At 54.0% G+C, this 11,523-nt stretch overlaps 1 protein-coding gene across 1 annotated transcript in view; it reads right to left on the bottom strand.

The window, feature by feature from the left end:
• Positions 1 to 4,693: 4,693 nt before the first annotated feature.
• The window catches only part of LOC122388437, a 99,932-nt gene continuing 93,102 nt past the window's right edge, over positions 4,694 to 11,523 (bottom strand). Inside the window, exons 17-20 of the mRNA XM_043379504.1 lie at positions 8,719 to 8,823; positions 7,694 to 7,790; positions 7,095 to 7,261; positions 4,694 to 6,652 (exon numbers count right to left, since the gene is read on the bottom strand). Coding sequence (XP_043235439.1) covers positions 6,315 to 6,652; positions 7,095 to 7,261; positions 7,694 to 7,790; positions 8,719 to 8,823 — 707 coding nt within the window. The 3' untranslated portion in view covers positions 4,694 to 6,314. The remainder of the gene's footprint in view (positions 6,653 to 7,094; positions 7,262 to 7,693; positions 7,791 to 8,718; positions 8,824 to 11,523) is intronic.

The following is an 11,523-nucleotide window of genomic DNA, read 5'->3' as shown; positions in this document are numbered from 1 at the left end:
CAGGGGCACCACAGGCCCGCCAGGGGCAACACACACAAAATAAAATATATAAAAACAAAAACAAAAACAAAACGAAAATAGGGCACCACCAAAATGAAGTGGCCGAAATCCGATGAGTTTTTAATTTTGGGTATAGGCAGGGGCACCACTTCGATTCATGACCCTCCCCTTGGAGTTTTCCTGGATCCGCCCCTGGACATCGAACGTCATCGTAAGGGCCCTCAAAAGTAGTCGTAAGGGGCTTCAGAGGTCATCGTTAGGGCCATCATAGTCCAGCGCGGCCAAACAAGCCTCTGTGGTGGCGTTCGAAGACCACTGTGGGGCCCTTATAGGTCTTCATGATGCTTGAGGTCCCTCGCGCCCATCGTGGGGACCTCAGATGCCAGCGCGGCCCGTGAAGCCAACGTGGGAGCCCTCAAAGGATGTCGTGAGGGACCCTGGAGCCAATAATGGGGCCCACAGAGGCCGTCGTGAGGGCTCTCAGAGTCAGATGCCGCCCAAAAAGTCGCTGTGTGGGCCGAGAGACCGGCATGGGGAGCACCCGACCGTACTGGACTCTCAATAGTCCCAGATCGGCTTTTGTCTCTCATCACAAGTATGTAATAAATGATTTGACGGGCTGCTTGAAGGACAGCCTACGGATTTAGGGGGGGGGGGCGTCTTTCCCATCAGGACAGGGGGTATCTTACCCCAAGGTACCGAACTCCGAAGTAACATTACATCAGTACAATTTGTTAGCCATAAAACTACACCCTGAAACAAACTGTTTGGGACACAGTACACGCATGTTAATGCATCACAACTATAGCAAGGGACGCAAACATTATCTACCTTCTTTGATATTTACAATGCTTTGACACCAAAATATTTTTTGAAAGCGGCAAATAAAAAACATGCAATCAACAGCCAGCCGTTGCCCAACTGAGCTTCGCAAATTTTTATGCAGTTAACAAGGCAAGCTTCCGCTTTACGCTAAGAACATTAACCCGCGCACCGACGGGGGTCTGCGCCAACTTCGCACCGACGGGGGGGGGGGGCGGATGACCGCCCCCCTTGAGATCTCGAGAACGAAGCAAGATAGCGACAAGCGGTAAACGGCATCGGATACGCACGGTCAAGATCTACAATTTTTACTAAGGTCATTTTCAGGTCAGGTCAAAGATGACGTCACAGGGGTCGAAAAAGTCAAAATGGCGGCGCTAGATATTGAGAGAGTTTTTCTCGAATAACTTTCGAATTAGTCAAGATAGAGGAACAAACTAAGGGCATCATCGTGATTCTCTCGTCAATCCGCATCGAATACTATATATGTTGACCTCGAAAGGTCAAGGTCAAAGGTTGACCTCAGGTCACGTGACCTCGAGGTCATCATGTATATCATTCGATGCGTCTTGACGAGCTGAACACAATGAGACCATCCATGCGGCTGTATCTTGTTCCTGTACGGAGTTATTGGCCAAAAACCTTTGGTGACCTTTGATGACGTCACATGACCTCACAGCTGCCCAACAGCAAAACAGACCTCAAGGTAGTGAAGGTTATTCGTATATAAATTCATGTATGGTATATGGGGCCATTCCGACCCGTTTTAGTGGTAAAAATACGGAGTTGATTTTTCCCCCATTGACTTATAATGGGGAGGTCGCGAAATTGACCTGACCTTAGGTCACCGATATCAAAATTCCGAGATATACAAATTGTAGCTACTAATGACCTTATAACATCCTGCGACTTTCAAAGGCCTCCAACATCTACTGTAGCTCTGGCACGGTGACAAATTTGCAAAAAAGTGACTTGAGGTTGGGTCATTCAAAGTGACCTGGTGACCTGACCTTAAAAGGTAGGAGGTTCAAACTTGCACACCATGTGTAAAATTGATGAGGGAATAGTCATACCGAATTTCGCGGCGCGTAGCGCCGCGGTTTTCCCGCTATTCGCGAAAAACCTCAGGGGGGGCGGATATCCGCCCCCCCCCCGTCGGTGCGCGGGTTAATTTCCAGGTGCGATTCTTTGTTTCGTCGCTAGAGGTGGTGGGGCGTCTTTCCCACCCTGGGCATCTTACCCCACTCTCCCCTACCTAAAAAGTCGCCGGCAATATGTAAACTACCCACCCAATGCATATTGCATATTCCAGTGAGCATGTTCTTGTTCGCTCTGCATAGTTCGCTCCGTCCATTTTATCACCTTTCTGGGTAAATGCTCATACCGTTATCAGCTATTACCACATACATATGATCATACTCATGGTCCCCTTATGATTTAGTACGCAGATACCTATTCCAGCTTTTGTTTGCATCAATGCCTTGTATGACGTATGTGTTCGGGCGTTGGCAAAATTATACAAATGGGAAGTATTCGAATGCGACATTGTCAGATCCGAATGCGAATTATATATAATTATACACGTATGCATTTGCGACACATCCAGTGCATAAATCAGGACCATTTGGCCTGAAATCGCCAAATGAGGCACTGTAGTTTAGATGAACTGCCACGAAGCTACCCATTTTATGCTGACCCTGCCCTCAAGATGATTAAATGGGTCGAACTTATTCCAACTTCCATGGCCATATACTTAATTAGCGCTGACGCCGCCCCTCACGAAATGCCGTCGGACGGGCGAGCGGCGCGGCGGCGCGGCCCGGTGGAGAAGTCGTCGTGGCCTCACCGGTGTGGGGTTTTGTGTGGGGTCAGAGACGGCGTGCGTGGCCTCTCATCCCGTCTCCGTCCCGTCTCCGTCCCGTCTCCGTCCCGTCTCCGTCCCGTCTCCATCCTACTTCCTTTCCATCCCATCCCGTCTCCGTCCCGTCTCCGTCCCGTCTCTGTCTGACCTCGCCTCGCCTCCGTCCCGTCTCCATCCCACCCCCTTTCCATCCCGTCCCGTCTCCGTCCCATCTTCGTCCCGTCACCGTCCCGTCTCCGTCCCGTATCTATTCCGTCTCCGTCCCGTCTCCGCCCCATCTCCGTCCCGTCTCCGTCCCGTCTCCGCCCCGTCTCCGTCCCGTCTCCGTCCCGTCTCCGTCCCGCCACCGACCCGTCTACGTCCCGTCTCCGTCCCGTCTCCGTCCCGTCTCCGTCCCGTCTCCGTCCCACCTCCTTTCCATCCCATTTCGTCTACGTCCCGTCTCCGTCCCTTCTCCGTCCCGTCACCGTCCCGTCGTCTCCGTCCCGTCGCCGTCCCGTCTCCGTCCCATCTCCTTTCCATCCCATTTCGTCTCCGTCCCGTCTCCTTTACATCCCATTTCGTCTCCGTCCCGTCTCCTTTCCATCCCATTTCGTCTCCGTCCCGTCTCCTTTCCATCCCATTTCGTCGCCGTCCCGTCTCCGTCCCACCCCTTTCCATCCCATTTCGTCTCCGTCCCGTCTCCGTCCCGTCTCCGTCCCGTCTCCGTCCCGTCTCCGTCCCGTCTCCGTCCCGTCTCCGTCCCGTCTCCGTCCCGTCTCCGTCCCGTCTCCGTCCCACCTCCTTTCCATCCCATTTCGTCTACGTCCCGTCTCCATCCCGCCCCTGATGCTGCGCTGACTCGGCTATCAGCCGCGTCTCCTATGGTCAGTGCCGCCGGAACTGGCGATATATGACCGGGACTTTACCGAGACCGGCGTGACAGCCTAATGACATGTCGTAATGGGTGACGGCGCCGGCCCGCGGCGGTCACTGATAGATGCGTGTCAATGGGCGCCGGCGGCTGTGATACCGTGGAAACCGCGGACAGGGTGAGGGAGAGGGGGTGAGGGAGAGACGTGCATGCACGTTGATGCAGTCCGTCTACAGCCATAGGTATTATAGGAACCAAACCGTGCCGCGTGCGCAGGTGTGTGGATGCGCCTGCCATTGTTTTTATTTAATTACGAACGCCCCACTGATTTAGAAAATGTCTACCCTGGTCCCTGTTACTCTTCATGAGTATCCTATTTCGTCATCCTATTTTGTTTCGTCATTGAGTGTTTCGTGAGATTTGGTCTGACAGTGAACGTAGGTCTCGTCAGATCAGCCTGTCCGCTGGTTCTGTGAAACCGTCAGTTCTGTGGTGACTGTGTCAGCCTCCGGGGGGGGGGGAGGGGGGGACGCAGATCGGTGATCCGCCCCGTCCCCCCTACCTCTTTCCCCTCTGTCGTAAAGACTCCGACAACGAGAACATAATTCGGACCAGGTTTCCTACACCGGACGGGGCAGTGTGGCTTGGTCGAGCCCGCCCACTCGCTGCCAGAGCGAAAAACGGCGGAAGGGAGAGAAAGAGAGAGAGAGAGAGGGGAGAGAGAGGAGGGAGAGAGAGAGAGAGAGAGAGAGAGAGAGAGAGAGAGAGAGAGAGAGAGAGGGAGAGAGAGGGGGAGGGAGCTGGGGAAATGATGAGAGAAATATTGATCAGCATTTATAAAGCAGAGACAGTGACGCGCAGGGATGAAGGAAACTATCAGACTAACAGACGGATATACCTGAAAAGATTATTTGCAGAACGCAGAGCGCAATCTGCGCATTGTAATCCGCAACGTAGGCCGTGGATCTTTTCAGTCGTTATGGTAAAGGCGATACAAATGAATGCCCAACAAGAATAGGGGCTAATAGCAGGACAGGATCTGTCATCTCTGGTATATCAGCAACGTAGCACTGTACACTGTACAGCCAAAGAAAAGCCGCTCAAACTAGACTGCAAGAGGGCTGGTAATATGCCATAAGTAATGGATACCCCTCGTCAATAGCTTCGCTCGGTATATTTCCATACATTATTCACATACTGCAGATAAGCATGAAATGAAGTATAGATCAAACCATGGATAAGCGATTCTAGTTACTTACCAAAGCATGTAAAGCACATCACATTGGTATCTAAGGGCGCATGGCCTCACGGTACTGTCAGCAGTTAAAGCTCCAGTTGCGAGAGCTCAGCTGTAACATCGATTCGACATCCTTTGATATAAAGCACTGTTAGCCAAAATATACACTTTTCACATCAGTAAACGTACTATACCCCTGACATCAAACATACACGTAAAGCACATGCACATCGAGCTTTACTGGCCGCGCACATCCATATAAACCACCCTGAATATTGCACCCCCCCCCCCCATTTAAAATACAGCAGTCTGACTAGCTATTTGTCAGAAAATATTATCTCCCATCTATGAAACATCTGCGTTTGCGGACTCCACTGCCAAATACAAATTATTTTGGTTGCACTACATCACCTTCCTTGCGCCCTTTATTCTGTTCACCATAGTCAACCCCACACGTCTAGCTGCGCAGATTTCACAGTCGCGTAGAATTACGCGCATATGCATTATGCAGTGGCATCGGAAGCCGAAGAGAGGTACGCAGGTGCTATCATATGGAGCTCTGCAGTGTGGCCCCCGCCCATGTAGAGTATGGCGCGCACAGGGGGTGTCGGGACGTGTAATCTACCTAAAGGGTGAGCGATTGCAGTGTGCACTGTGATAGCTGCGCGCTATATGTGTTACTGAAAACACCCCGCACACGGCACATGGAGCAAATGTTGACGTGCCTCTGTTGGATACCGGTACGGGATATTTACGGATTCGTATACGACTGTTTTGATCTGTCTTTATGGAAACCACTGACCACTGATAAAAACTGCAACTTCCATGAGAGGATCGCACTGTTGATTATTTTCAAATGGTTATTGTTAGGTTATCCAGATTCCAGCCCGTGGTATGGTTGATATATGCCCGTAGGTAATGGGTGGTATTGACCATATTAGTGAGTGGAGTGCCTTCATGTCAATCTCTCAAGGGGTTTACTTCCTAGTGCCATCATTCGTAAGAATTGAATAAAAGCGGCGATTATGTCGATTGCCAATGCCGCTATTGGACAAAGCATATCCGGTAAGTATCTGATATCTCACAATTCTTCCCATCCGTTGTCATTATCACCGCCAGTGGGTACATTCCTACTGCCGCGGAGCGTTCTGAAATCAGACACTGCGGCCCGTACACGGCTCACTGAGCCGCCAGTACAGCCGACTACCATCTACATTATACAACACCGACCGGCACACGAAAACGTACAGCCCAGCTGACTAGAACACGGCCATCAGTCGCCGACTGTAGGCATGCCGCCGCCGCCGCCCGTCTAATGTGGCGTCTACGGCGGGCTGCCTCTCAGAAACGACTCTGAGTTCAAACCGAGGTCAACTTGCACGATTCGCATCGTGTTTGACGCCCCTGCCTCACTTGTGACTTGTGAGAGTCCAAAATCGGTAGCCATTTAAAAATCCTCCGGTAAAAGTCCTCCGCATTTGATCGTGTCTCAACTCCCAGGTGATTTCATTGTCAAATGTCCCGTCTCGTGCGGATCGCGATCACGCTACGGCCGTCATCAGCTGGCACTGCTCGTCGGTGACGTCACGGCCACGTGACCCGGTGTGCGCGGGCTCCTCCTCCTCCTCCTCCTCCTCCCCTTCCGACTCCTGCAGCAGCAGCTGGGAGTAGGTCAGACAGACCGACTCGTCTATTGGTGGAGACAGCGGCCCGCCGGACGGCGCTGATTGGTGCGCCGCGCGCGGCGAGGCCGCTGATTGGCCGCCGGCGCGGTCGGTGGGCGAGGCCGCGGGTCGCGGGGCGGGCTTGTCGCTCGGCGCCAGATATGAACTCTCGAGGAGGTGCATGTTGCCGTAATCCACCGAGCCGTCCGTGTCGTCTGAGAACGAAACAAAATTTATCAAAAAATGTCGCTCTCAAGTCTCATCGCACTCACATCTTTCCATAAATCCCTTACACAGTATACGTCAATTGTTCTCTCCTTCCCCACTATTCTCGTTTATTTCTCATCCTTCCCTTTCCACCGTAACTGACGTCTCGTGTCTTCCCTTTCCTTTTATTCCTTCTCTCTCAATAGTTAGGTACACAGTTTAGGCTTCCTTTTACTCATCATCCAACTTCTCGTTACGGGTGGTTCTTCCCCCTCGTCACATATTCCATTTTCTCACATCCCCAGTATAGGTCAAAGTACCCACCTCCCTTAACAGGTCAAAATAGGTACTCACCTCCCTCTCCGAGCATGTCAAAGTACTCCGTTTGACTCAGTACTCACCTCCTTCTCCGAGCAGGTCAAAGTACACCCCGTTTGACTCAGTACTCACCTCCCTCTCCGAGCAGGTCAAAGTACTCCCTATTGATGACCACGGGCGTGCTGAGGTCGAGGTACTCGGAGCCCGACTGGAGCATCTTGTCGAACCACATTGTGAGCTCGGAGAATGTCGGTCTCGAGGAGGGCAGCTCCTCCCAGCACTGGCGCATGATGCTGTACCTGGAGACACGGAGTGTGGGCGGCGGGTCAGGGCCTGGTGGGACCAGCGGGACGGGTCTCAGTACCTGGAGGTACACCTGGAGGTGTACCTGGAGACACGGAGTGTGGGCGGCGGGTCAGGGTCTGGTGGGACCAGAGGGACAGCACGGCTCATAAGTCTCTTCACAAAGATAGATTATTTTACAAAGTTTTGCTAGAGTCGGACTTGCATTCCGTTAGATATCACATAAAACAAGTGTTTTCTGGGGGGGGGGGGGGGGGCAGCTATAGAGTGGGCCGTGGGGAACTGTATGGCTACACTATTCTACCGTTACGAAGGCCGAACATGCTGCGCCGCATTTTCATACATCCATCACTACTACCTACTATCCTGCCGTGGGCATAACGTTATTGAGAGCCGCCCCGCCAGTGCCGACCCCGTGCGTTCCTCACATGTCCTGTGTACAGCTGGGCGGTCGGTCCATCCTGTATCCGGACTTCAGCAGGTGGCAGAGCCGCTCCGGCGTCACGCCGGGGTACGGGGTGGCTCCTAAAGGCACAGAAGGGACATTTATAATCACACCGGGGTACGGGGTGGCTCCTGCAGACAGAGAGGGAGGGACACTTATACTCACACCAGGGGTACGGGGTGGCTCCTAGAGGCAGAGAGGGAGGGACACTTATACTCACACCGGGGTACGGGGTGGCTCCTAAAGGCACAGAGGGACATTTATAGTCACCACACCAGGGTACGGGGTGGCTCCTAAAGGCCGGGAATACATCAGTACTCAGTAGTCAGTACACATTACATAGTGTGAACGCTCAAAGGCCTAACAGCATCGCAACTTAGGCTCAGTATTCGCAGCGGAGAGCAAATTTTGAGCATATGTAGGATGAAAAGAATAATTCGTCGTGCCGCCAGTCGTTCATCAGTTGAACATTGTATGCGGTGTCACAAACCATAATCACAAATCACAATGTGACAAACTTCGGAATGTCACCGTAAGAATGATGAGAACAAAGCTTTATTGCGACAAAATAACTCGCACTGTATTGCGTCGTTTGCTCAGGAAGCGTAAGTACGCAATAACAATTCATCAAATCTGATCCAGGAAAATAGAGCATTGAAATCGTGCGGACCGAACAGACTCGTGTGGTTGAGACCAAATAGGACGTACCATTTCTAATTCGCAGGAGTTTTCATAACACGAAAAGTAAAGAAATAAAAACACAGATTCGTTCAATGTCAAAGTCAACTCTATATCTCCAATTTAATGTATGTTATTGGCGATATTGGACGCAAAGCAATAGCTTGATCCGTATCGGAAACACACAAAGAGCTGCAGCAATTGCATTTCGAGGTAGGTATGTAGGTATGTAGGTATGTAGTTAAATGTTTTCAGCGGCTGATCGAAAAACTTCATCCAACACACATACTTCCTCTCTCCCTCTCTCTCCCCTCTTTCCTTCCTTCTCACCGAGTGTGACCAGCTCCCAGAGGAGGACTCCGAAACTCCAGACGTCCGATTTGGAGGTGTAGATGTGCTCCTCCAGAGACTCAATTGCCATCCACTTCACGGGCACTGCCGGAGGCGCACACCAGAGGTCACCGGTCACCGGTCACTGATCAGTGGTCAGACATCGGTCGAGCGGATCACGGACACCGGTCAGCTGTCAGCTGCTAGTGGTTCGTATAGTCATTGTTCAGAGGCCAGCTGCACTGGTCGCTGCTCAATAAGTCACTGACGGTCGGTGGTCCGGGTGGTCAGGGGTCACTGGTCAGGGGTCAGCGATGGTCAGAGGTCAGATGTCAGAGGCTAGCGATGGTCAGTGGTCAGAGATCAGTGGTCGGCAGTTAGTACTCAGCGGTCAGCGGTCAGTGGTCGGTGGTCAGTGGTCAGCGTTCGGTGGTCGGTAGTCAGTGGTCACTGGTCAGTAGTTAGTGGTCAGTGGTCAGTGGCCATTGACGGTCAGAGGTCAGTGGTCGGTGCTCAGTGGTGGTCAGTGGTCAGTTCAGTGGTCAGTGGTCAGTGGTCAGTGTCAGTGTTCCGTGGTCAGTGTCAGTGTTCCGTGGTCAGTGGTCAGTGGTCAGTGGTCAGTGGTCAGTGGTCAGTGGTCAGTGGTCAGTGGTCAGTGGTCAGTGGTCAGTGGTCAGTGGTCAGTGGTCAGTGGTCAGTGGTTAGTGGTCAGTGGTCAGTGGTCAGTGTCAGTGGTCAGTGGTCAGTGGTCAGTGTCAGTGGTCAGTGGTCAGTGGTCAGTGTTCAGTGTTCAGTGTTCAGTGTTCAGTGTTCAGTGGTCAGTGGTCAGTGGCCAGTGGCCAGTGGTCAGTGGTCAGTGATCAGTGGTCAGTGGTCAGTGGTCAGTGGTCGGGAGCCAGTGAGCCAGTGAGCAGTTGAAGCAGACATAAAACATTGCTGATAAGAAATTGTTTAGATATCGTTTCGCTCCATACATTCTCCTTCTTATAAAGCTTATTTCCTATTCAACATCGTCTCTTTTCGTGTCATCATTTCTACCGCGAAAACCTATACATTGGAACGAAAGCCAACCACACATATAGCAACATTCTCAATTGGTTATTGACCTTTACAGAAGCCCCGAAAGATACTTCTGCGGCCACCCACAACCTCAGCCTGTGCCCCTCTGCTCCTCTCTACCGGAGGCGATCAGACTGGGTCAGAGTCTGAGAGACCCTCAGAGTCGCTCTGCCCCCTCTCCCTCCCTCTGCCGGAGCAGGTCAGACCGGTCGAGGAGGGTCCGAGACCTTCAGAGTCGCTCTGTCTCCTCCCTCCCTCTGCCGGAGCAGGTCAGACCGGTCGAGGAGGGTCCGAGACCTTCAGCGCCGCTCTGTCTCCTCCCTCCCTCTGCCGGAGGAGGTCAGAGACCGGTCGAGGAGGGTCCGAGGCCTTCAGAGTCGCTCTGCCTCCTCCCTCCCTCTGCCGGAGGTCAGACCGGTCGAGGAGGGTCCGAGACCTTCAGAGTCGCTCTGCCTCCTCCCTCCCTCTGCCGGAGGAGGTCAAACTGGTCGAGGAGGGTCCGAGACCTTCAGAGTCGCTCTGCCTCCTCCCTCCCTCTACCGGAGCAGGTCAGACCGGTCGAGGAGGGTCCGAGGCCTTCAGAGTCGCTCTGTCTCCTCCCTCCCTCTGCCGGAGGAGGTCAGACCGGTCGAGGAGGGTCCGAGACCTTCAGAGTCGCTCTGTCTCCTCCCTCCCTCTGCCGGAGCAGGTCAGACCGGTCGAGGAGGGTCCGAGACCTTCAGAGTCGCTCTGCCTCCTCCCTCCCTCTGCCGGAGGTCAGACCGGTCGAGGAGGGTCCGAGACCTTCAGAGTCGCTCTGCCTCCTCCCTCCCTCTGCCGGAGGAGGTCAAACTGGTCGAGGAGGGTCCGAGACCTTCAGAGTCGCTCTGCCTCCTCCCTCCCTCTACCGGAGCAGGTCAGACCGGTCGAGGAGGGTCCGAGGCCTTCAGAGTCGCTCTGCCTCCTCCCTCCCTCCCTCTGCCAGAGGTCAGAGACCGGTCGAGGAGGGTCCGAGACCTTCAGCGCGCTCCCGGGAGAGCTCGCAGCCGATGAGCCGTATTAACGTTTCATGAGGTGACCGTCGGCGGCAGAGGCCGGCAGCCGGGCCGGGCCGGATCAGACTGATACAGAGGGACGGGGAAGGGTGAGCGGGGGCTGGTGTGGGACGGCGGTGGGGGCGGTGGGGGTGGTGGGAACTGGTGAAGATGTGAGACAGAGGACGGACAGGGCAGTGGGGCTGGTGTGGGTGTGGGACGGCGGTGGGGGTGGTGGGAGCTGGTGGAGATGTGGGACAGAGGGCGGTGGGTGTGGGACGGCGATGGGGGCCGGTGGGGACTGGTGCAGGTGTAGGACAGAGGACGGACGGGACGCGGCGGTGGGATGTGGGTGGGTGGGGTGTAATGCTGTGGTACGGTGGAGGTGAGTGTGGGACAGTGTGGTGGGAATGACGTCGGGGTGGGAGTGGGACGGCGGGGAGGGGTGTCACGGTGCGACACTGAACACTGGACAGCGCTGGGACGACGGACGGGTCAGCGGCGGTGGTGGCCTCTGTCACCAGCGACTGGTGCAGCGCAGATGGCTGACGCTGGCCACCGCACCAGTCCGCTAATTGGCAGAGTGTCCACCCACCCCCACATTCTCACCCCTCCCCTCCCTCTTACCGCCGTTAGGCGGCACGGGCGGACATCGATAGCAGCGCCTCTATCGGTCACTAGGGAAAGCTGGGCTGTAGGCGACGATATACCGGCTGAGTTGTCACACGTTGAA

The sequence above is a fragment of the Amphibalanus amphitrite genome, unplaced genomic scaffold (genome assembly GCF_019059575.1).
Source record: "Amphibalanus amphitrite isolate SeventyFive unplaced genomic scaffold, NRLGWU_Aamphi_draft 000322F_arrow, whole genome shotgun sequence".
Classification (NCBI taxonomy): Eukaryota; Metazoa; Arthropoda; class Thecostraca; order Balanomorpha; family Balanidae; genus Amphibalanus; species Amphibalanus amphitrite.
The sequence above is the reverse complement of the archived record's forward strand: the minus strand, read 5'-3'. Positions and strand labels throughout refer to the sequence as shown.